This window comes from Aulonocara stuartgranti (assembly GCF_965226115.1).
Source record: "Aulonocara stuartgranti genome assembly, chromosome: 20".
Classification (NCBI taxonomy): domain Eukaryota; kingdom Metazoa; phylum Chordata; class Actinopteri; order Cichliformes; family Cichlidae; genus Aulonocara; species Aulonocara stuartgranti.
The window spans coordinates 15,260,574-15,286,923 of NC_138956.1; the positions used below are offsets into that span (position 1 = coordinate 15,260,574).

Below are 26,350 nucleotides of genomic sequence, written 5' to 3' on the forward strand. Positions count from 1 at the left end.
AACGTCACTGCTGTTTAGTTTTCTGTCTTCATTTATGTTGGAAGTGATAACGGAGCTGTACGTTTTAATTTGTTTCCAAAACCCCGCAGTCAGGACATGCTATATTGTATTTAGATAGAAGCTAGCGAGCTAACTCCCTGCTAACTTCTAACTCCGTTAAATGTCATAAATTCAGTTTTCATGGATGCCTGGATGTTAAACTCAATTGTTACACCTGGTAGAGCAGAACGCTGATCATTTTATTAAAGATGAAAGACTTGACAGTTTTTCAACTCTCAGTAATGCCATAGTGATCGTTTGATATATGGACCTGCAGCGGAGTTTAGGTCCAGACACGGCCAGTGACGTCAGACTGAACAACCGGATAAGATCCATGTATGTATTCCTTCCAAGAAAAACCTAAGAAAAACTCACCGCCAAAAACCAAACAAGTAGTCTTAAAATTACTTTAACTGTAACATCCTTTCTAAGGGAGGACTATAGGTAGGTGGAAAATACTGGAAACTAGTTCCGGCCATTTCAGAGGTGGTGTGACGTTGAGTGAAAACCTGTCCTGTGTCTATTATCATGGTTCACTTTGATCTTGACTACAGATATTAAATATCTGTAGCTTAGGTAACAAAACCTCATACATGAAGACAGATATGCTGATGTATTCCAGATGCCAATAGTGATAACTGACATTTTAATATGAGTGACAGAGAGGAGAGCAGTGCTGAACTGATTATTTGCTTCAGCGTTTACTTACATTTTTTTTTTACCTATACAAATACTGTAAACTACATGCTAAAATTAAAATTTGAAAGCTACTTTTAGCTTCTCCCTTGTCACAAGGGTTTTATGCCCTTTCTGATGCAATCTCTTAGAGACTGGTGTTTCTCTGCAAACATTTGTCAATGAAGAACAAGTTCTAAAGAGCTTGCAAAATTCAAGTAGGGTACTGTAAAAGGATGCCACGATAGCAACAAATCAGTTCATGAAATTTCTATTCCATAGTTAAGTGGTATTATTGCAAAGTGGAAGTGTTTAGGAAACACAGTAATCATGAAGTGACAGGCCATGTGAAGTTATGAAGCAGGGTTGACACAAAAACTGAGCAGCTGGAGCTTCATGACATGGACTTTTATGGTTGAGCAGCTCTTGTAATGTCTAGTTGGCCCACTGTGCTTGTCTTTAATGTTTAGTTTCTAAACATTTTTCTGTCAATTGAATTTACACATTAGTTAAAAAATCCAAGACAACAAGCTAAATATAGCTGTTGCAATATGGTACTGTATAGAAGATGGATGTAAAATAGATGTAAAATTGCCCAATGGTTTCTGACATTGCATTTTGAAAACTCATACTATATATTTGGCTGCCACCATATTCAGTTTTTGGATGCAAAATTGACTGTATTTAGACCTTGGTCAGCAAGCTATATCCAAAAACTCTATAAGTACATCACATATGTCTGCTGATGAATACACAGTGGCAGACTAACACTAGAATTTCACTCACCAGAATTAAACTGTGGTCTGTATCACACAACATTGCATTTTATTTGTCAGATAATTGCATAAAAAATCATCTAATACAAACAACAATACAAACATGGTGTAGAGGCCCAGCTCAGTGATTTTAATCAGAGGACTTGAGCGTAATCAATTTTCTAATTTGTGTTGAATATGTTGAAATTCCAGCAGGCGTGGAAGCAAATGAGGAGTAAGCATAAAAGCAGAATAAGACATTTTCTGCATCGCTTACTAAAGTGATGCTAAAATGACACTAAAGTTTGCTCGTTACTGTACTGTGACATTACTGATATACAGCTCAACGTAATGTCTTTGCAAATATATACTTTTTATATATTGCTTTTCAAGTCTTATTGAGCAGCATTTTAGATTACAGATCACATTTTAGCAAAACATTCATACAGTGTTTAAGTCCTATACACTTCAAACAATTTATCTATCCGTCATCAATTAATCTAACATGCATTTCTTAGGACTGTGGGTGAAAAGCCTGAGGCAAAGGACAAAACTTACACAAGCACAGAGAGAACATCTAAACTCCAAACAGAAAGGCAAACCACAGTGGTGCAACCATATACTTTCTATATGGCTTATTTGTATGGATATTTGAAGTTTGTTTGAAGTTTAGAACTTTATAATATGGATAATGGATGCCAATAAGAGCAGACTTGAGCTTGGAGTTGCTCGCTTTTGTGTGTTTTCGAAGCTGAATTCTACATGATGGTGTTGCCCATCCATCCAACCATTTTTCTACTGATTATCCAGGTTCAGATCACAGATAGCAGGAGTCTAAGTGGAGACACAGAGACCTTTCTGGCCACGCTTACATTCGAACACGGGATTCATTGTAAACAATCGATGAAGTCCAATAACAGAACACTTTCTGAGTTCAGCTGATTAGCAGATCATTCCTCCCAATACTGACCTTCAGGGCACACTGTCATTACCCATGTCAGCATAGAAGTAACTAGAAGTGGGAATCACCATACATCCCACGATATGATATTATCACAATACTTAACGCACGATACGATATTATTGCAATTTTTAAAAATATTTTGCGATATTCAGATTCTGTACATAAAGGTAAACTTTATCAATATTCATTTTATCTAATATCAAAGTCTCGCACTCAGTCTTTCTCTCATTTCAGTCAGTTTTATTGTTGACAAACTGAATGGTTTGTATTACAGTCTAGTCCAACTTAACTGAATGCAACCATCTGGTACAATTATAGCTATTCTGAACTATGCAATTTGTGAAACCTTATGCAGCCCCTTCAGCAACTGAAGAATTTGAAAGTTCAAAAACAAAATATAATTTTACATTAAATAAAAAAGTTTTAAACTTAATTAAAATAAAACATGTCTTAAATTAAAATAAGTAAACTGTCATGTTTATTGCTGCCAAAAAAAAGTTAAACACATTTGGACAGTGAAGGAATGTCAGGATTCTTGCTCAGAAAAAGGATCAACATGCTCTGAAGTCAGAGCACAAAAACCTTTTTTGTAACAAAATATCGATTTCTGCTGTTCCTGTATCGATACATTATTAGCAAACAAAATATCACGATACTACACAGTATCGATTTTTTCCCCCACCCCTAGAAGTAACCCAGTAGAACCACCACCTATTGTCTGCACAGAGAATCTTCAAAATCTCTGCTTTCTTAACCCTTCGTCAATTTAGCTGCATTCAAGAATGCCTTCGTGGATGTGTTTGCCTTTTTTATTTCCCTAGTCAACAGGCAGAGGGAGGGAAATGTGCCATGAACCAGAAATGACTCACAAGCCCAAAATATCATCATGGATTAGATGGCGAGCCAAGCTCACAGCTGACATTACCACAGAAGAAAATACAACACGTCTACCTCTTTCCCCCCGCTCACATACATTTATTTCTTTCATCCAGCTCAATCCTCTTTTCCCTTTCTTTCTCCATTGGCTGTTGAATTTCATAACTGTCTCTCTCAGCAGGACAAGATTGACGTTTTCCTCTCTTTCTCACATGGTCTGACACACACACACAAACACGCACAGCTGTCAGGCCACATCATTGACTGCCACTCTGGATCTGGGGCAAAAAAAACAAACTGCATAAGTTTTTTAGGCCTAGAGAGTGTGTTAGAGCAGCGGTCCCCAACCCCCGGGCCTCAGACCGGTACCGGTCCGTGAGTCATTTGGTACCGGGCCGCGAGAGTTGAGGCTCAGGTGTGAAATGTATGGTTTTCAGGGTTTTTATCGGTTTTCAGTGTTATTTTGTTATCGTTTTTATCGTTAATTCGGTTTTCCTGGGTCTTTTCACGTGTGTTATGAATAAATCTTCTTTTTTTGGTACCGGTACTAGTTTTATTTTGTTGTATTTATCCGCGACACCTTAAAGGCCGGTCCGTGAAAATATTGTCGGGCATAAACCGGTCCGTGGCGCAAAAAAGGTTGGAGACCGCTGTGTAAGAGTGTAACTTAGAGTGACAAATCTATTTGCAAAAGGGGAATTGCAACTGTTAGCATGCAGAGGAGGAAGCTGAGAAGGATTGTGTTATTCTCCCCAAGCTTTTCATTGCTCCTCACACTGTAGATGTGTCAGATGTTTTCTCTCGGACATTAATGATGAGGATAAACATGATGGAAATTTAACCTAATAGGCTTAAGCTGGAGCTAAGCTGTGTTGATTTCATAGTAATGAAAAAAATAACTCTTCTCTTCCTGTAACTTCCTGCTCTGTGTTGCTGCTGAGGTTGTCTTACAAGAACAAACAGCTTTTGAATGCATCAACAGATTTCATTCTATAACTCTGGGCTTTACATCGGATTGCGTGTGTTGATACAGCTTTGTGGATATATAACCGAGGCTGTTCTTGCGGATGCATGCAAGTGCAAAAGAAAAGAGGGTCAATATCTGTTTAACAAGCGTGTCACTGTGAAAAATGCTGACCTGTGATTAATTTGTAGCATTGCTCAATTTCACTTCACACTGTATTTACTTTAACAAATGCAGCTCAGTCAGGGAGAAAATGGAAAGTTAATGGAAAATTAATTTGCTGGTTTGTGAGCCTGTGTGTGGCCTTGATGAGAAATGAGAGTTGTGGTCTGCTCTGACAAGTTCAGTGTAAATGTTGAGGCCTTTTATCATCTGATGATCTCTTTAATAAACAAATAACAACAATTAGTCAAGCCAAGGCCTTGCTCTACATGGTGCAATTTAAGGGTTCCAGATACTGAGATAATTATGTGCTTATACCTGGATCACAGATGGTTTGACTCTATTTGTTTGTTTTAGAAGGAAAGTTGCAAAACAATGCACAGTTTTTTTCCTGAATGATCACATTCTTCAAACAATTCTATGTTGATGCCAGAGGTTTCTTAACAATGCCCCATCTACAGCATAGGTGACAAGTGGTTTGAATGGGAAAACTATCATATGCTAGGGCTTTCACATTCACAAGAATCCAGCTGAACATCCACAGGAGGTTTGTGTTAGGTAATCCACAGCTTGTCTAACACAGGGTTCCCCAAAGCTGCAAGCCACCTTCACCCCAACCTTTTCTTTAATGGTTTATCCAGCTTAATTAATGTCAATCAATGTCTTGTGTTATTAAAATGACCTCTGTTCTATGCTGGTATCTGTGCTTTTGCTGCTCTGTGAGCCTCTGGCTTTGCATATATGTACAAAGAAGGGTGTGAAGCTCCCAAAGTAACTGTACTGTGAAATGTCATGGAACAGCTGGATGAATGATCAATCTTCTTTTGACTATAGTGGTCCGTTTTGTTGTGAGAATGTTGTTAGTTTACTCCAGTCGAGTTTTACAAACACTAAACATTCTCAAGTGACACACTAAGGCCTGATTTACACTTATGTGGGGAGTCTTTGTAGAGTCTGACCTCATCTAAGCAAGTGACTGAGGAGCCACCTGGGCTCCCCCCCTCCTGGCTCCCCACTTATTGCTGTTGTCAGGGGGAAATTGAACGTCAGGAAAAAATGTTTCCAATTCTTTCACATACATTATTATTCCTTATATTGGTATTGATAATTGTTATTCAAGAAATGCAGGGAAAAAGTAGGTGTAAATGTACAGGAGAAATCGAAAGTGGTGAACAAGCCAATCACAACACACGGCATGTATATGCAGTTGTTTTTTAAGGTTAGGGCGTTCAGAGGGGTTTGGAGTCATGATGTAGCTACGGTGTAGATTTCCTGCTGATCCCAAGTGGCTGATTGTGACCCACACCTGTTTTCACACCTTGGCTCTTGTGATTAGGTAGAGGATCATCAGGGGGTCCTTTTGTCCCTTTTTTGGGGTGAAACTCCCTCTGGGTTTAAATCTGGGACTCTCCACCATTTGACCCTTAGAACTGAAGAAGCTTCTCGGATGAGAGGTGAAATGTCTTCAAGCAACTTAAAGAAGTCCAGACGCTTTTCATTTTTGTGGAATATTAAAATTCTGCTCTTCAGCTAATACTTTTGTTAAATTTCTAGATCTTAGTTCTTGTTTAATTTAGCTTCCTTTCATATCCAGTCTCTTAGTCTTTCCTCTGTGTGTCCTCCTCAGCATCCTAAGTCAGTCATGTATGTTTACGTTTGTCGAAGTTTGCCTTTCTCGCTCTCGCTCTGACTCTTGGTCCTGTCATCTGTGTGGTTCTTATGTTCTAGTTTGGCTATTTCTTGCTTTCATGTCTGTTCCCCTTTCGTGTCCAGTCTGTTTTGTCTTCCTGGTCTGTCGTGTGTTTCTATTTCTGTTATCCCCTATCCTAGTGTCAAGCTCCTGAGTCTCAGTGTGCTTCTCACATTTTTTGGTTTACCTACAACATACCAAGAAATAAAAAAGGCTGAATGATTTAATCTTTCTAAATTATTAGCCTACAAGTACCAAACAATTTAATGCCAGCATTAAAAAGTTTGGCCAGCTTTAGTTAAAACCATCGAAGGATGGCTGTGTCCCCATTGTGCTCAATGTTCTGATGTTAAGATAAGATAAGATAAGATAAGATAAGATAAGATAACCTTTATTAGTCCCACACGTGGGAAATTTGTTTTGTCACAGCAGGAGTGGACAGTGCAAAAGTTATGAGGCAAAAATTATGTTGTTGTTTACCTCAAGTACAACATCTAAGTACAGCATCACTCAGATGTTGTACTTGAGGTACACACACAAAGGTATTTGTGCTTTGATGAATCACCTGCTTTCACCACAACCTTCTTGGAGCAAATAGTGCATAGGATCCACTTCCAGAGACCTGTATCCCCACCGGTGGTAGTCATCTATATCAACTGGGCTGCCTGCCTGTTCTGTTGGCTTCCTTCATCTGGATGTCTGTGATGCATGCATTGCACTACAATAGATCATTTTGGTGCTATGTCTGTATGGTATTAAATAATTTTAAAAAAAGGAAAATAATATTTTTATCCCTACCAGAAAAAAACATAACATGAGCAACGGCTCAATGGCAACAGGATCAAGGACACAGGCTGTATACAGTACATTCACACACCACTGAAAGACATTCAGTGATGTTTGTCTTTTTATTTCTTACATTTGTGATTTTTACGTAATTGTGTTATATAAATTAAATAAAGTTTCTTTGCCCATTGTTCTACTTCTCCTTCTTGAAATGAGGCACAGTGCTGTACTTGATTAACAGAAGGCAGGAAAAATGGATTAAATAGAAAAGAGCTGCTGACCTAGACCACCAGCTATGATGACTCTTCCACCCAGGCATCCTGCCACAAAGTCAGCCCTCTTCTCCCTCATCCTGGACATCCGAGTGGGTTTTATCCAAATACCTGCCAGAGGTAAAACACAAGAAACTGTCAGTTATCTTTCAGCACAGTCATCCACGACAGAAAGCAGTTTTCACTGCCATAGTATTTTAAAGAAAAACACGGTATATTGAGTATGTGGGGTCACAAGCAAAGATGCTCTCGGTGTGTTGGGTAACAGTCAAGTTCTTCAGAATTTAAATGACTACATTAATAAATGTGACTGCAGTGCTTTCAATTACCTCATTAAACTCAGAGTGAACAGTGGTCATACAAATGCAGATAAAAAATAGAAAACAAAAATTACTTTATCACAATCCCTGTTTCCAAAAAGTGCACAAAAGTACTCGTCATAATGAATAAAAAATGTTATCTTTAGCATATACCATTTAAACAGTGCATAAATATGCAGCTGACACAACAAACTGTAAGAAAGAAGAAAGCTATTTCGTTTTCCTACCAGCAGCCCTAGTTCCTAACTTATATAGACACTAAGTAGACAAATAAATACACTTCCTATAATATTTTCCACTAACTGTTCCTTTAGGTCAAGACAAATGTATTATGCATTAGGGTTCAGTTTCTTTGTAATTGTAACAATTGTAAAGGTCAGACTGTGCTTTGCTTGCATTTCTGCTGTTTGGGGGCAAAAAGAAAGAAAAAGCCAAAATGAATTAAAAATAATAGAAAAGAAGGAACAAGAAACATTATAGAAAGTTTCTGTTAGTACAACCCCTGCCTCAGGAGCTCCCTCCCACCATGGCCATCATTTTCCTTTTTAGGTCTAAAACTCAGAACCCGGCAGCACATTATAGCTCTATATATGGAGTATCACATGTAGTGACACACTCCTTTCCCATTCTCCATGTCCTCTTTGCCAAGGGTTCTGTGAGAGGGATGAGCTGTAAATTCAATAAAATACAGCAAAATACACAAAAGAACAACAATTAAAGTTGCTCTATATTTTAATACATTGAAATGAATAAAGACTATTAATTCAATTCAAATCAATTGTATTTACCTATACACAGCAAGTTGTCTTATTGTGTTTTATGTGAGATAAGATAAGTATTACTGCATGTAAAGTAGAACTTTTTCATCTTAGAGATGCACAGTGGTTTCTGCAGCTGTTTGATGTGATGGGTATCTAACAAACTCACAACAAAGACTTCAACAAACCAACGTAACTCTTTAACAGCATTTTGACCAAAATCAGATCAAAGTCTCTACGTGTGAGTTGAGCTGACCTGTCTATAGACCTTTTCAATGAAAAAGGTTATGTTGAGTTCTTCAGCGTTGGTGTGGAAATGTGGAAAGAGTGGAGAAATGTCTAACGGCTGTTTAGACATTTAGACTTGTTTTTTAGGGGGGAAAAAGTGGCAGGTTTAACTTATTTGTCCATAAAGCAATGGTTAAGAGAATTACTTTTAAAGTGAGCCAGTGAACAAAGGACCACATTTTTACCATATCTTTTTTTCTTCTTTTTAGCTAATGAGCTAATCATTGGCATTAGCGGTAATATACTGCGATGGTAAATGGTAGATGGATACTATCTGGTAGATGTTATCCATCACCAAATTGTGCACCCCCTGGTGAAAATCTCAACAGCAGTTAAATGGGAATCAAGGTGCTGTTCTACTCAGTACCTTTATGTAATATCATGATGTTTATCACGGCTAGCATAGCGATGCTGGCAGTATTGCGATGAGAAGAATGATAGTAGAAGGATAGTGATCATGATAGATCAACGGGTGGGCAGTTGAATTCTTGTGTGGGCCTTAAATAAGCTTTGTTGCATATTGTCTCACAGATGGCTGCCACTAAATGGTCACCACAGAGCAGTTATCTCACCTAACAGAAAGCTCGTAAGAGCACTTGTACTTATGGGCGCACAGCGCTGGGAAAAATAAAATCTTCCCAACAGTGAGACAGTCCAAGGCTGGAGAGAGAGCTTATATAAATAGATGGAATTGTCTCTGGCAAACTGTTTTTCTCTAAACTCATTTCTGTTTACAGCAATCTTTGACTTGGTTTTTGAATTTTCAATGCACGACTACACAGGAGAAATAACAGAAAACATCTCTTTAGTTGGAAATTTCATTTACTCATTCTTTTAGGGAGCATGGGCAACAGAGACAAAAAACGCTATCAAGAAATAACAGAACTGTTGCATTTTAAAACATGTTCATCATGCTTAGAAACTAAAATGAATGAGTAAATCTGATTTACTGTAAACAGTGAAAGGCCTAAGGTGAGGCGACAGGAGGGGAGAATACTGTAATTTCGAGATAACAGAAATGTGTTGCAGAGCTGTTGTAGTGCTTCCTGTCAGGAAAGCAATAGCAGAGTTGCAGTGCAGCTAAATTGTAATCTCTGAATCAAGGGAGGGGGAGGCAGAGCCACCAGAAGACCATTAATAGATATGCTGGCTGCACCAGATCAGATATTCAGCCATGGAAAAACGAAAAGGCCAGATAATGTGCAAATATTGTCCTGACATATGGGAGGAGAGGAGCGAAGAGCCGAGCATTCAAATAAGCATGGAACTTTTGCTGCACTCTTCTTATCCAAGTTCTGTTTGTAGATATTTGACAGAAACAGCTAGGGCCATGCTTTTGTGTCTTTCTCAGCTATCTAAGATTCATTTTAGCTTCTTTGCATTTCTGATGCACTGATAAATAATTGTGTGTTTTGACCATCTTTGAGGAAAAACAGACGAGATGGGATCCAGAGATCCATGTAGCACCATGCAGTAACTAAAAACTGTCCTCAGTCAGGATTTCATGTTCCATAATCAAGAAAGGGTCCTTCAGTGCATTTTTTAAAGAACACAAAAATGTGAATATGGGGTTGTGCAAAATAAATTCTCTGAGCTCTTTTCAGAGTATGAAGGAGAAGAGGGAGAATGTTACAATAACTGGAAAAGTGTTGGGTGTAACACATTCCAAAGTAACATGTTACTGTAATCACATTACATTATACAGTAATGCAGTAATGTAAAAATGTTAGGGAACTAAACATTATAGTTAGGGTAATGTTGAACTAAAATGCGTTTTCCTTTCTGCGCAATTCGGCCGCAGTCAGCTGGTTTTAGTTCATGTGCAGGAGGAAAAAAGTGAAGCGGCCTCATGATACAATCCAAATTTAAATTCAAGTTCAAGGGTCTGTCATTTTGACAGAGAGCACACATTGCAAAAGAGGTAAGAACAGGGTTTCCTGGGAACAGAAGCACTGGGAAAGGTTAATCACTGCATGAGGTAATGAAATTGCTTTTTACAATCTTTGCTCTTTACAGTGCCTATAAATGTGAGGAAGAGGAAGGAGTAGTTTATTTGTCCTTATTAGGAAATGACTGCGTTACAGCAATGGGAAAAAAATAATAAATCCAAAACTTGATGTTATACAATAAGGAACTAAAAATCAGTGCTGTGACTGTGGTATGAGGTTAGAAAGATCTCCAGCAGGGGCTAAAATTGATATTAGAGGAAGTTCTCAGCCGCATATCCTGTTATCATTTGGATAACTTCTTCATCAGATGATGGCAGAATTCAAATAGTGAGTTCAATCCTCCTGGATTCAAAGAACAACAATAATTACCACAAACCTCATTGCCAAGTTATGGATCATTCATAATGACGTGGCTGACTTGTCGTTTTAAAGTTCTTGAATTGGGTCCATCCAAGTTTCATAAACTGAATACAGGAGATTTTAAAATGATACCTTACTGAGAGTATCAAACTCTCCAAAGCACCACCATCTCTGGCTCAAGAGTTAGAAGGAAGCACTTTTGATGTACTTGAATTTGTGTAAAAATCTCTGCTGAAGAACCAGGTATGTTGGTTCTAGTGTTTAAGCTCACATCATTTTTTTACTTTTTCTAAATTTCTTAGCTTCTTTAACCCCAACACAGTTCATCAGAAACAGTGCAGCTGTCCCATGTTAGTCACTTTAGGAGGAAATAACATTCAGACCAATAACTTCATGCACTTTCTATTATGTTGTGCTTTATTCATTAGTGGCTCAACCATGGGAGATCTGCAAGCTTTTGTGGATTTCTTAAATCACCTTTAAGTAAGCCACAAGGGCTTCAGTGCAATAGGTAATCATTTATAAATCTTTGAGTATAAAATAAAAACAAAACAAAACATAAAAATACCAAATTTTCAGTGTTTTCCACTGCATCGCCTTTATCATATCAAACTGAACAATGCTTTGTGTGCAGACAGGAGATGGCACCTGTGTGTGTTCTCACATAATATATTCTCTCACACAGCCTCTCACAAAGTTTGTCATGCAGAGAGCTACCAAGAGACAGGGCGAACCATTCTCACATACCAAAAGGAAAACTCACATGGTGCATTTTTCACTGCTGCTTTATCCTTTAAGAGGACAAATGAGCCACTTTGGGGAGGGAATGCTGCAATTTGTCAGCACAAATTATTAATTCGAAGGGCTGCAGCCAGCTGCAAACATTAAAGAAAAGCAGGGAGAAAGCAATATTTTACTTTGACTAACATTTCTCCAAGTGGTTCGGGATCAACTGACTGCTGTAAACACACACTTTCTGTCTGTGGTGAGAGGAGGTGAGTTGAGTGGCATGTGGGGCAGATATATGTCTGGTGGACTCAGCTGGAGGACAGGAGAGTGTGTTTATTTAAAGCTCGAAATCAATCCTCTTCGTTCTCCTGTTTCACCCTCCCAGACACTTCACTCTGTACCCATCACCATGTTCAATAAGACAGGTGCACGCATACTTAGAAAAGGCATATAAGTGGAGAGCAGAAGCACATACACGCGCACACACCCAAATCATATAAGCCACAAGTCTGTAAATAGATGCACACATGCACACAAAGACATTGTTGTATTTACAATCTCACCAACAGCATATTTCCAGTAAATGGGTAAAATTACAGCCTTTCTCACCCTGTTTTCAACACGATCAAAAGGTAGAAATGGGAAAATATTGGCAAGAAAACAAGGTAGTGATGGCAACATCCCCTCTCTGGGATCAAAACCTGGGAGCCAAGAATGTGTTTAATATTGCATGCACAAATTAAAGTGCTACACTGCATATCATCAAAATCCTAAACTGTTCCAGACACCAGTCAGCAATCATTTCTTTTTTAAGAACAATAGACTTTACTGACATTTGCTGCATCTCATAATGGCCACAGTTCTCCCCTTTTCAGATGACAAGAAGGTACATCTACACAAAATCCTGCAGGAATTGTAAAACTAAACTCCCCACAGTAAACACCAGAGCTACAAACCAAGCCAGTTCATTGCTACAATACTGCAGCTTTGTATGAATAGCTGGGCTTCCATACAAGTACTTTGTATGGATTTTGGACAGTGATGACTGTTGTACTGCAATCTCAGCTTATCACTCCAGTTGAACTTGGTTGATACTTAGAAATGAAACCCAGCTGAAATGCAAATAAATTATAGACATATTTCATCATATTTTAGTGGGTCATAAAAGAAAAACAGATGCATCAAGGAAAAAGATTAGTTCATTTAAATGTATTTTAATAGGATATCCAACCAGTTCCACAGTCAAGGATTAAGCCTAGTCCCAGACTGAAAGGAAACCTTTAATTTATCTCCTCTGAAACAAGTTGAATCTAAAACTAGGCTTAATTTACGCCTGTGAAAATGAGCCATCTAGAGGATTTCTGTCTCACTGTGCAATGGTGAGTTTAGAAGACTTGCAGTTTATAAGTCTCTTAAATAGGGGATCAGTACAAGTGTAGTTGACATTATGGAAATAACTTCTTCAATTGGTATTTTTAATGTAGACTAGCAGACATATTTTGACCGCATGCAACCTCTGTGTTTGACAGAAAAGTTGCCTTGTACTTCCTGAGTAACGTCAGCCATGTTTTCTTGTTATAGTCTGTCTCATTCAGTCATTGTCAGTTAAGGTCTTTACAAACTTAAGACAGTTTTCCTCAAGGTTCAATATTTTCTGCCTCTCTTAGGAGTGTCTTGTCTACATTCTCTGTTTAAACATTTATTGTCCTGTTAAAGGATCATTTGCTGGTCCAGTATAATTAGAATCTGGGTGAAAACCACACCATTGTTCCAGAATGTCAGTTTTGACTAAAAGAGGCAGTCTCTCTCCAGTATCTTGACATAGACCTTCCCTGGCTGATGTATGATCACCCTAGTTGAACATAGCAAATTGTGGACAATCTCCATTCCAATTCTTAAAGAGGGGGTACTGCCTTCCACCTCGATACAGTGTTGCTGAGGCATGGCGGCCACAACAGTCCCACAGCATCCATAGAGCTCTCTACCCGGTGCTGCCTCCTCCAGCTTTTCTGAAGAAAGACCTAGGCATTTAAGACAGCCAAGAGATGTAATCTCTTGAGTGGGTCCTAGGACTGCTAGGAGTCTCTTCCTGGTAGGGTATGCTGGCTTCACAACTCATCTTGGAGGTACCCAGGACACATCCTAGTGAAATGTCTATACCACCACAACTGGCTCCTTTCCATTTGAAGGAGAAGCAGCTCTACTCCGACTACCTTCCCAATGACCAAGCTCCTCTGTCTATGTCTAAGGGAGAGTCCAGACATCATTTTCAGGAAGCTGATTTCCGCTGTTCATATCTACAAATTCGTATATCTAGCTACACCAGGGGTAGGCAACTACAGGTATCGAGTGCCGGTGTCCTGCAGGTTTTAGATGTGTCCTTGATCCATCACAGCTGAGTCAAATGGCTAAATTACCATCTCAACATTTTTGAAGTTCTCCAGAGGCCTGGTAATGAACTAATCATTTGATTCAGGTGTGTTGACCCAGGGTAAGATCTAAAACCTGCAGGACACCGGCAATCGAGGCCTGGAGTTGCCCACCCCTGACATCCATCCATCCATTCGCTTCCGCCTATCCTTTTCAGGGTCGCGGGGGGCGCTGGAGCCTACCCCAGCTGTCATAGGGCGAGAGGCGGGGTACACCCTGGACAGGTCGCCAGTCCGTCGCAGGGCCCCCCTGACAAACACTGACTGGTAAATTGATAGGTTTGTTTTCTCGTTCATCTCTCTCTTTACCAAAACAGACTGGCACAGCATCTGTATCACTGCAAACACCACACTAAGGCTACGTTCACACTGCAGGCAAAAGCGCATCAAATCCGATTTTTTTGACCCTATGCGACCCATATCCGATCATGCTATGACAGTGTGAACGGCACAAATCCGATATTTTCAAATCCGATCTGGGTCACTTTCGTATGTGGTACTGAATCCGATACATATCCGATGTTTTAGAAAGCAACTGCTGTTTGAACAGTCATGTTGCATTAAATCCGTCTTTTAAGTCACTGACACAAGGCACACGCCAATTATCAGCTCTGGAGAAGCGCCCGAGAAGACATCACGAACGCTTCTGGGCCATCCAGTGAAACTGTTGGGAAGACAACGTTGGAGAAACGTGAACATTTTATTTGTACTGTATAATCTGCAGATTCTGACAGAAATCTGCAACTATCCTTTGAAGCACCGCTCCTCTCTAAAACAGCAATAAGGATAATTATTAGGTTATCTACATCCACAAGCGTCATCCACAAGATTGGACTTGCTGCCGCTGTAAGTGAAAACAAAAGTGGTTTGGTATTGCATTACCATGCAGGGTGAAGAGGGTGGTTTAAAAAGAGAACATATAAGAGCATCAGAGGCCCAGGCAATAACCACACTTTCCCCAAAATCTATTTGTCAAAGCAGATTAGCAGCACGTAAATGCATTCGATGTCTTCTGCTCTGGATTTTTGGATTTTTGTTTGCTCGGCCTTTTCCTTTTAACATCACTGACATCTCCCCCCCCCCCCCCCCCCCCGGCATTAAGTGTCTTTAATCCAGACTGAGTCTGGATTTAGGGAGCTTTTAAAAACAGGAGAGCTTGCCTGATGTTTTATCATTGCTTAGATTATATAAATTCTACCAACCTCACTGGAACTAGAGAGGCCAATAGGTTATCAGTAAAACAAGTTTCAGAGACAAAGATGTAGAGAAAATGTACTTTATTCATCTTTAGAAATAGCAAAGCTGGATGATGTAAACCAATAACTTGACTAAACCATGTGAATGGACAGGATTATTGAATGGGAAATAAAATTAATTCCTGATAGGAAAAAATAAATTATTGCTTTTCAGCTTGAACACTCTATGCAATGGTTCTCATTCACCCAAACACCTTTTCTGTCTCTAACAGTTTTCTTTTATTTAACAGACACTTTCTGAGGATTTTATCAGGAGAAACTTGGGGTTCAGTATCTTACACAAGCTTATTTAGTCGAACAGACTGGAGTAACCCGGGACTGAATCACCAATCATCCAATTAGCAGATGACCTGTTCTATGTTCTACCTCCTGAGCCGCAAAAAATCCTGCATTATAGATGTTCTTTCTCAGTTCTTTACATTAGGATGTGCTAAGAGTTGTGCTTTGAGGAGAAAGACATGCAAAACATGACAGTTACAAGTGATAAAGAAGACCGGAGAACTAAGTATTCATTGTTAACTGGTTTGATATAGAGAAGCTTTAGAACAAATCAGGTATTCTTAAATCTCAGTGTCATGGTCCTGGGCCATGTGGGCCCAGTATTCTTAGTTTCTTGTATTTTTGTATTTCGTTCCTTATTTAGGCCATGTTTCCTAAGTTGTCCTGTTGTGGTGTTCCTTATTTGACTTCCCCTTGTGACTTTTATCCCCTGTGTGCCCCTCTATGTATCTGTGAGCCCTCATCTCCCCTCCTTGTTTCATTCCATGTTTCCCCAGCCCACTATGCCCGTGCTCTCTCTCTCCTCCTGTTTGCACCTCTGTGTACTTCCTGTTTTACTTTGACAGTCTCCCGTCAGTGTTGTTTACTCCTGCCATGTCTTGTTATGTTTATCTGTGTCAGCTGTGTTCCCATGTGTGGCCACTTCCCCTGATCATCCCTCTTGTGTATTTAGTCTCTGTGTTTCATGTAGTCTGTGTCGCGTCGTCTGTGTTACCACCCCCTGTGTTCCGTATCTCCAGCCATAGCTTTTTCTTAGTTTATGTCCAGTTTAGGTTTTCTGTTTGAACTATTACCCTTATACTGCCCTCGCTCTGGTTTGTTCTGTTATCAGCCATAATAAAAGGCTCGCTTTTGTTTAATCCACTCCTGCATCTTCGCTTGTGTTCGCGTCTGGGTCCAACACACACATTCCCACACGGTCTATCTCCACGGACCGTGACACTAGTAGTGTGATGCAAAAAGACGTAGGCTGCTTCAGAGGTTCCAGCAGCCATTTGGCCAGCAACAAGAAGAATGAAACCAAACTGAACGCTGTTTAACACCCACATGAATGCAAGCTGTTGTTGAAGTAAAGTACTGTAACAAGCTGTGACCCAGGCAAACAAACAGTCACACAAGGTTAGGGGTTAGTTTGTTCAGTAAGTTTGTATAAGAAGGAGTGAAATCCTTTGGCAGCATCAGCAAGGCTGCATTACTTGAGCGGTGAATGATGCTGAAATTACACCTAATAGCCAACCAGTAAAAATCCTTGAATACGGTTCGAGGACCAGTAACCATTAAATGTCCGAAATGGTTTCTGATTCAAGTGGCTTCCCTTCAGGAAATTACCTACAGAAAAAGAAAAGAAAAAAATCCTTTCCATATGAACTGTTAATGGCAATCATAGCTCGACTGATGTTCTCAGCTGAAAGGAGTGCAAGGGTGCAACATGTAAAATGACATATTGACTTATAGGCCTAATAGGTGTGAAACTGCCAATGAGATTTATTTATTAACTTCTTAATCAAAGGTGACAGAACGCTATTCCTTAGAGTTCTGGACCACCTTAACCCTGTTAACGGGTTAATAAAAGTTAAATACTAGAACTTCAATTGCTTTACTTCACTAGAGACAAATTAGATAGATTAGCAAAGATTTACAATTTAAAAATATTGTGGTCTATTAAAAAAAAATATTTTGATGCTATCACTTTTCCAATTGCTCTTGAGTTGACTTGATCCACCAGCCGCTGTCTCTTCTGCCTCCTTCTATCATTTTGCAGGTCTTTTTAATGCCGCGTTGAACCACATGTTACAAGTTGCTATAAAAAGCCTTCAAATCTGTCTTTGTCTCGCTTGCTGTTTCCTCACTCAGCCAGGTTTTCTGCTCGCTCCCTCGGTACAACATAAAATCTTTAAAAGTCTCACTTTTTGTGCATTTCTTTATCTGTTTCTCTTATTCCCCTCTACTCTGCAACTGGATTTGCATCCTGGACGCACAGATTATTACATCCACTCAGTGAGCTAAACACGTGCACACATACACACACACTTGTGTGTTGAAGCTGCAATGCAGGTTTGATTAAAAACACTTGGCTATTGATTACAAGGATCGATGCGTTAATCCTGGAGTCTTACGAGGATAGAGAGGATGCACAAAGCAATGGTCAGAACAGTATACAGCCTGCAGAATGTGGAAAACTTCCTGCATGCACAGAGATAAGAGTCTTTACTCATCCGTAACATGAAGCACATGCAGGCGAGTCTCTCGGCACCATGGACAGCTACACATAAAGAAGACTGGCAGAAACCTGAGCCGAATGTTGATCTGGTGAGTTAGAAAAGATATTGCCCGGCTCATTTTGAAGATGATCCTGGAAAAGGTGATTATTGTGCCTCAGTCTTATCTAGCAGGGCTTCAGGGGGCACTCAGGACCAAAGCAGTGAGGGGCAGATGAAAACACAGGCTGCAGGTTTCTACCAGGTCTGTTAATGAGTCTCCATGGCCTCTCAGTGATCCCATAAATATTCATAAATAGTGGGTGGAAGAAGAAGTTGATGTGGGCCTTAATCAGTTCCACAGGCATGGCTTTATGATACACCTAGACACTTTTATACTGCTAACAAATGACAACTCTTTACTCTAGAATCCAATTCTCTAATTCTCAAGTGGCATATGCTCAGGAAAAGTGTTCTGAGAATGACCTTGCAGAGTATGCAAATCAATTAAAGAATCGGCTGCTGGCCAGATTATGCAAAGCCACCCACTGAATGCAGAGCCTCAGTAGACAGACTTTCAAACTCCAACCAAATGAAGATAAATAAAGGATAAATAAAGTATTATCAATCAATCAATCAAATTATTTAGCAATAACTGACAATAACAAGTGGTCAAGCAAAAGTTCGACTACACGTAAAACTGTTTTGTTGGCAAATTTCACATAAAGTATAAAAAAAAGTATTTCTTTTGCAGAAAAGATTTCCCCATCTTGTCATGGATTAATATTACTGCTACAGGTGTTTAAAGGGAGTGGAACAGCTGCTTCAGGGTGTGGTGACAGGCGAGGCTGGTTTTTGCAGTCGGCGAGCATCATCTAATCATGCCTTCCCTATTTCAGTAGCAACCAGGCCGGAGAAAAGAGGAGAGAAGAGCTGCTGAAGCAGAGAGCCGTTGCAGAGAACAAGCTGCCAGAGAGAGAGTGAGGGAGTGTGGAGCATTACAAAGTACAGAAGCGCGAAAGCAAAAGTGCAAAAGTTATCCTGAGGCGTCCTTTGTGTCCACAGATGTATTAATAGGAGAATATTTATCTCGTAAGATGACATGTTATATAAACTCATTTACTTGCTATTGCTACCTTTGTTTCACCTATATGTAGATTGCATGGAAGATCATGACTGATATCATTTCCCTGCTTGTCTCAGTGCAGTTTGCTCAGCTCCAGCCATTGTTACATAACACAGAAAAGCCCATGAATCAAGACATGCTACCCCGTGTCAAGCTTGTGTGTCAGTCTACGTCTCACTGTTTCCTGTTTTATTGTGACAGTCTTGTGTTCCATGTTCAGTGTGTTTAGCTTTGCTTTCTCCTGTCTCGTCAGGCTTAATTTGTCCCAGGTGTGTTCCCCAGGTGATTTCATTTCCCTCGTCACCCTCGTGTATTTGTTGTGTATATGTTCCTTTGTTCATTGTCAGGTCCTCTGTTTTTCATGCATCATGTTCCATGTATCTCATGTTCAAGGTTTTCAGTGTTTCAGGTTTAGCTTTGCTTTCTCAATTTAGTTCAGATTATTGTTGTCTTAGTATCCGTTTATCTTTGTTCTTATTCTTTCATCAGTTTATAAATCGGCTTGCTTTTCGTTAAGATCCTTCCTCATCTGGTTTGTTTCTCTCTTATGACATCTGAAAACACATTTATCACTTCATCATTTGGATTTGAAGAGTTTTCAAAATATCAATAATCATGAAAAAATAACTATATATCAATATAGAAAGATTTTTTTCTTTTTTGGACAAGGAAAGACTTCATCATTTTTTAAAAAGTGTTCATGAGTAAAGCTGATAAAAAACAATCTTACAAATAACATCAGTCACACAGTTTTAAAAAGTGAACCAGAGATTCTAGAATAGGAAGGAATGATGGGAAGTTCATTAGGGAAAATAGGTGGAACTATCATATTGAAACCTGGGCCTAGTTTTCTTCTATTTGCTTTTGAAGTGTGACAGCATGTAAGGATTTAAAAAGGCTCCCAAGGCCTTCAGAAAAAAACAAAGTTGTTAAATCTTATACACCTGTCAGGCACGAGATTTAAGGGGTTTTTCAGAATAATGTGAAATAAATCATCCCTCTGAAAGGAAAATCTACAAGCAGTGTAGAATTTATGACTATTTGATGTAAACTCTCCAAGAACCCACAGTCTGCAAAAAAATACCCATTAAAGGCATTGAGTAGAAAAAGGTCTCTGCTGTCTAAAAAGAAAATCAGAGCATCTACAATATTCAAACTACCACACAGGCAAAGACTACATCTATTGGTCTGATGTATTCTAGACAGACATATCAAAGACATGAGAGATGTTTGTCTACAGTAAAAGTAGGAATAATTGACAGGTTTTCAGGAGAAGAACCTCATAACAGACATTAAGCATTGTGGTGAAAGCTTTCAGGTTGCTTTGCTGCTTCAGAGGAAGGGTAAAGTAATTAAAGTTAAAGTAATACATTTTAACTATAAAGTTGTCATCCGAATAAGAGTGTCTGAAGAAAATGCAAGGACAAAAGAGAGTAAAGTGGATCTTTTAACAGTATAATGATTTTCAGCACAGTAACAAATTCACCAAGGAATGCTTCACAAAAGATGAAATATAGGGTTATGAAACGGTACAAAGTGGAAGTTTCCCAAACTCCTTAAAATCTTGTGAGATTTCTTTCAAAGCAGCTGAAAAAACTTTATTTAAAAGAGTAGAAAATACTTTTAGTAAAGCAGTGTCACAAACTGGTACACAATTATGGAAGTTATTTATTCTAAAGGAGGTGATCCACTGAGACAAATGTTGTACTTACTGTGCTTTTTCATCGGCAGAATATTACATGTTTTGATTTTAATAAAACACCTTTTTTTCTCTGGGTTTTAATCAGATATGGTTTTTCTTGTCTTGAGCCATGAGATGACTCCCCACATAAAGCCAATGTCTCAAAAACATGTGTCCATTGACAAGAAAAACAACAGATGGTATAGCTGACAGAGCCCTGACCTCACCACCACTGAGTCAGTCTAGTTTTGATGATGCAAAAAACAATCTGGTTTACCCAGAAGAATCAGCCCTAAATTTTTTACCAACATATTTGCACTACATTTACAATACAATACAATACAATACAGTTTTATTTATATAGCACATTTAAAAACCCAAAGGCACACCAAAGTGCTTCACAGTAATATGGAGAGTCAGCATAAGGCAATAACAGGGTACAAATCGGGCACTAGCACAGACAGGATAGAGGCACTAACAGACCAGAGGAGTTAGATAAATACAAAATCCGCTAAGAAAACAAAAACAGAAGTAAAATTAATAATAAAATAATACATTTAATACAATTTAATAAAAGATTTAAAAGTTTAAAATTTAAAAGATTTAAAAGGATATTAACTGGTCAGGAAAGCAAAGTCAAATAGATATGCTTTCAATCTTGATTTAAAGGATTGGATACAGTCCAAGACTTGAATAGAAGCAGGGAGGCTATTCCTAAGGTTGGGTGCAGATGAAGCAAAGGCACGATCGCCTCTGGTCTTCAGTCTAAACTTAGGTTGGGCCAGGAGTAATTGACCTGATGATCTTAATGCACGACAAGGAGTGTACAGATTGAGGAGGTCAGTGAGGTAGCTGGGCACAATGTTATTCAGGATTTTAAAAGTGAGTAGCAAGATTTTAAACTCAATGCGATATTTGATTGGTAACCAGTGTAGATCAACAAGAGCCGGAGTAATAGGGTCAAATTTTCTAGTTCCAGTAAGAAGGCGAGCCGCAGCATTCTGAACGAGTTGCATCCTTCGAAGAGAGAAGGCTCGGAGACCACAGTAGAGAGAATTACAATAAACACCTCCATAATATAAATGGATGCATTTTAAGGAAAGGCCCTGCCATATATTTAGAGTTTTCTGCAAAACCGGTTAGGATTACAGTTTTGCAGGAAATCATTAAAGCAAATTATCTTAACACTCCAACCACAGACCTGAAATCCAGGCCTTGATCCAATATTGCCCCTATAACAATATTTAATTTACCACTGCATTACAAGTCTCTTTCTTTGCTTTTGTATCCATGGAGGCTATAATCCCTTTTCCAAACCTATGTTGCTATATAGCAAGTATTAGTAGAGAACAACTGAGCTGATTTACTAATGCTGGTAAAACAAAGTGAAAAGTCCTCTCTATTCAGCATATTTTTAAGGAATATTTTTTATATTGAAAACATCCATCTGTCTGTTAAAGGTTACCCATATTGGTATGTTCTCACCCTTTGACTATCACCTATTTTTACATGAGTACCAATATGAAAAAAATGATATGATGCAAAGAAAAACATCTCCAAGAGTGCAGAGCATCTGAGACCACAGGGGAAAAAACATGAGGAAAAATCCAATATACAAACATGAAATCTTGAAATCTGTTCACAGAATAGCGAGGAGAGGACTTTCAGGGCACAGTATAAACATGACAGCAATGATTCAGAGAAAGAAAAACAGGTATTTGGTTCTAAAGGTCTGACAGCAGCTGGCGGGTTTTGAGTCATCACTCAACTTCGCTGCTGCCTCCTCTGTCCTCCCAGTGAGGAAAACTTTCACTGATTTGCACAGAGTAATTATACTGCTGCCGCTGCTTTAATAGAAAGAGATGTAATCAGCAAGAGGCCTAACAAATCTATCTGATAGTCTATGCAATCACAGCATAATATCATAGTTAGGCCTGGCTGAATAACAGAAGAGAAGCTGTTGTTTTAAGGCCTCTGTTGACTGAAAAAATAATAATTAAAGATAAAGCTAATATTCTACTGCCAACACTTATCTCACTGTCTCTGTTTATGAAGGCTGGTCACCAGGGTAACGTGTTACTATAATCTGATTACTTTTTTCAAGTAACGAGTAAAGTAAGGGATTACTATTGCAAAAACGGTAATTAGATTACCGTTACTTTCCCGTAGGAACGCTGCGTTACTGCGTTACTAAAACCGTGATTTTTTTTTTGCGAGAATGTCTCATGACAGTGACGTAAGCGAATGCGACATTCGTGACAACAATCAGATCAACAATGGATCACATATCGAGTGCGGGAGAGAGTATGAGCGTGCAGCGTTTAAAGCGTGGAAGTACTGACCTTACTTTGAGTTTAATTCCATAAAAAGTGACAAAAACATTAGTGTCCGTTGTGCGTGGGAAGAAAACTTCTTTTTACAGCGAAAAAAACCCCTAAACAAGCTCTGAGTGCGCTACGACGTAATGGGAAATTTACAGAGAAACTCGTGGATTCTTCCACTGACCGCTGCGCCACACCTGCACCAGAGCACACCTCCGCCTACCCCACTCCTGCTTTACAGGTGAAAATAGAGCAAAAGGACCGCTAGTCTTTGATTTTATTTACTTTCTGCTGTGTTTTACTTGCATCTATTTGAAAGACTGAGTGTAAACACAAAAAATATTTTATTTTATGTGCTGGAATGTGCAGAAAATAGGTTTAAATGTTAAACTAATTTCTTCAAGTCAGAGAATGGTGCATATAATTTAATTTTTGCTTGATGCATAAAGTTAAAAGATTAAAACGGATAAAACAAGTTTAAAAAAAGAGACTTTTCCATTTGATTACATTTTGTATGATGGATTATGCAGAAAAAGTAGAATTGGGTTGACAGATCTATCGCTTTATCACCTATTCAGGTTGTAAATCGTGTTTTTAAAAAGTAACTAAGTAATTAATTACTTTTGAAAATAAGTAATCAGTAAAGTAATGGGATTACTTTTTGGGGGAAGTAATCAGTAATTAGTTACTGATTACTTTTTTCAAGTAACTTGAACAACACTGCTGGTCACATAAAGGATTTATTTTCTTCCTCTCCTCTTCTCCACCTCTGTTTCTCCTGCTTTCTTTCATAAACTCCTAAACAGCATGACACACCAGAGAGACCATTAAGGTGCGGATAAAGCTGAATGTGGCCTGAATTATTTTGTGAAACAAGAGGCTAGTCCATTAGCCCCACCGCATGTGCTTGTTCATGTGTGAGCATACAGAAAACTCAGAAAACTCTGGCTATGACTGTAGTGCTGTAGCTCAAATATCTAATCATAGTCATCAGGTAAACTTTTTTTTTCTTGTGTTTATTTTATGTTTTGATAAAAGTGGAGAAAGAAACATAGTTCGCTTTTTAATGGGTTTATATTGTGGTAAAGTACAGGTACATGTACATGCTCATGCTACAGTATTGTTTGGTATTTTGGTGCTGTAGGTTCCATAAGGTTTGCATGTATTCAAATAAGGGTCATTGTAGACCACTGTCAGGCAGTTGCTAGGCAACATGACAATATTATAATATTTTATGTATAATTTGTCTTTTGTAGATATAAATGAGATGTTATTGTTGTAAAATTGTGAAATTGTCAAAATGACAGGACACTTTTACAAGGTCTTTTTGTACATTTGCTTAAATTATAACCAGTTGCATTTGGAAAGCTTTCCTAAATCAGGACCGGCACAAACATCGCCTATGAAATTACTCATCTGAGTAATGAGGCTTAAGTCTATTTGATTTTTTGTCTTAATCCATTTGGCTATTGGCCATGTTTATGGCTAAAATCTGAACTAAATAATTAATACCCATTTTCTAACAAGTGTGTTTCTCAGCACAGCTCAGTATGTAGTTTTTTTACAAAATCTCAGGGCAATCATTTAATAGCTGCTAAGGTATTTCAGAGTCAACCAAAGTGCTTCATCAAACAACACTGCTCTGTCATTGCCTACCCACTCACATCAAAACACCACTTTCTTAAGTTAGGCCTCCATACAGGTCAGGGTAATATGCAAAACTCCCCTTGATTAGCTTTCACAGGAATTTATTTTGAGTAAAGAAATATGTGGTTGCTGAGAATATTCTTTTTAACAAAGTATGTGGAATGCATTAAAAAATCTCTCTCAGACTATACAGTGACTAGGCAAATTAACAAAAAACAAAACTGTCGATCAGAAACTGTCTACACTTAAACCTCTTTTCACAATCTGTAAAATGACCATTGACGTGTTTCTCGCATAACTGATCCAATAGTCACTGACATTGGCGCTGTCTTGTTGGAGTTAGCTTTTTTGGCAATAGGACAAATCTTACTGCTATTGCACCAAATGGTTGCTCATAGGAGGTCATATGGGAAGGTCATTGAGGTTATCTCTGTATTATTGTAGATAACCCCCAAAAAATAATGCCTTGAGGTAATATTTTTATGATTTGGCCATTTTCTTTTATATGAACAAAATAGAACTGAAGTGAATGGAATTTAATATTAATTTGGTGGAAATGTTTGTAACAGTTCTAGATTAGGTATGTGTCAGTGGGAAATTATTAGATACAAATATATATAAATACATAAATTACAAAAAAGCCATCAGTGTTTATGTTTATGGTGTGCTCATTCATATCATGACATACAAAGAAAATCATGGAGAACAAAACCCCATGATGAGAGCCTATAAGGAACTGGAAGCTTTAAGTCAAAATAGTCCTTCACAGCCATATACTGTACACAATAAAGGCAGTCTGCATTATGATTAATGGTCAATACTTTTACTGAGGACAAGCTGCCAGTGCATATCACTTTAATCTGACAAGGTCATTTTCAAGAGATGGAGCCTTACCTATAGAGAAGTTAAGAGACTGTGTTTAAGCCCATTGTGTGCAGAATGTCTTTGAGTGCTTAAAGCAGTGGGTCAAGTGTTTCTCCAAACCTCTTGCTGAAACCCTGACTCTGACAGGTGATTGAATCATTCTCTAGTTCACATTCTTTGTCCTGAACGGCCCAGACTCTAGCAAAGAGCTCAAGGTGACAAATTCTACATTCAGCATGGGTGCGGCAGCTTCAGTAGTTTGTTTTCTCCACATAATAAAAGAAAGCACGATATTATTGTATAATAATATGATTTATCTTAGTATAAGTGCTTAATTGAAAAGGCACATGTATTGAGTCTCTGACAGATAAATACCAGATAAGCCTTTGTTCTTGTAATGAGATGGAATCCATGTCAAAAAGGTACCAAGGGACCTTCCAGCACTTAGAAGATATTTTATTTCAAAATTTAAGTAATAAAAGTACATCACAACAATTATATCAATTAGCTCTTCGTGCAACTTATGGAGATGTTACTGTTGATTCTTGCGCACTCATATGTTGCTAAGTTTGACTGCACTGAAAAAAGGGCTTGGCCATCTCTTGGATTTATGTAAGCATCTTGCATGTATTTGTATTTAACACAATTGCCTCGTGCTTTAAAGTGTAACCATATAGTGTAGAAACTACATGATATGCTAAGAGGGTATATTAAATTGTTCATATCATGTTCGAGTGAAGTAAATCAATAATATATCAATGTTAAATCTTGCGACACAGCACGGGATTTCAGTCTTGCGCGCTTTGGATCGTGGTTCTACCTTTTTCGGTATACCGAAAAATATAAATTGGGTGGTTGTTACATTAAAAAAGTCTACCTTGTGATTTGAACACAAAAATGTCATGTTTCTATCTTGAACGTTAATAAATCATGTAGGATCTGTATGAAATTCAACAACTTAA

General features: G+C 38.5%; 1 protein-coding gene across 3 annotated transcripts in view; it reads right to left on the reverse strand.

The window, feature by feature from the left end:
• The window catches only part of klhdc8b (kelch domain containing 8B), a 272,795-nt gene that overhangs the window by 37,890 nt on the left and 208,555 nt on the right, over window positions 1-26,350 (reverse strand). For all 3 annotated transcript variants that reach the window (XM_082518063.1, XM_082518061.1, XM_082518062.1), the window contains exon 6: window positions 7,193-7,294. In XM_082518063.1, the coding sequence (XP_082374189.1) occupies window positions 7,193-7,294 (102 nt within the window). The remainder of the gene's footprint in view (window positions 1-7,192; window positions 7,295-26,350) is intronic.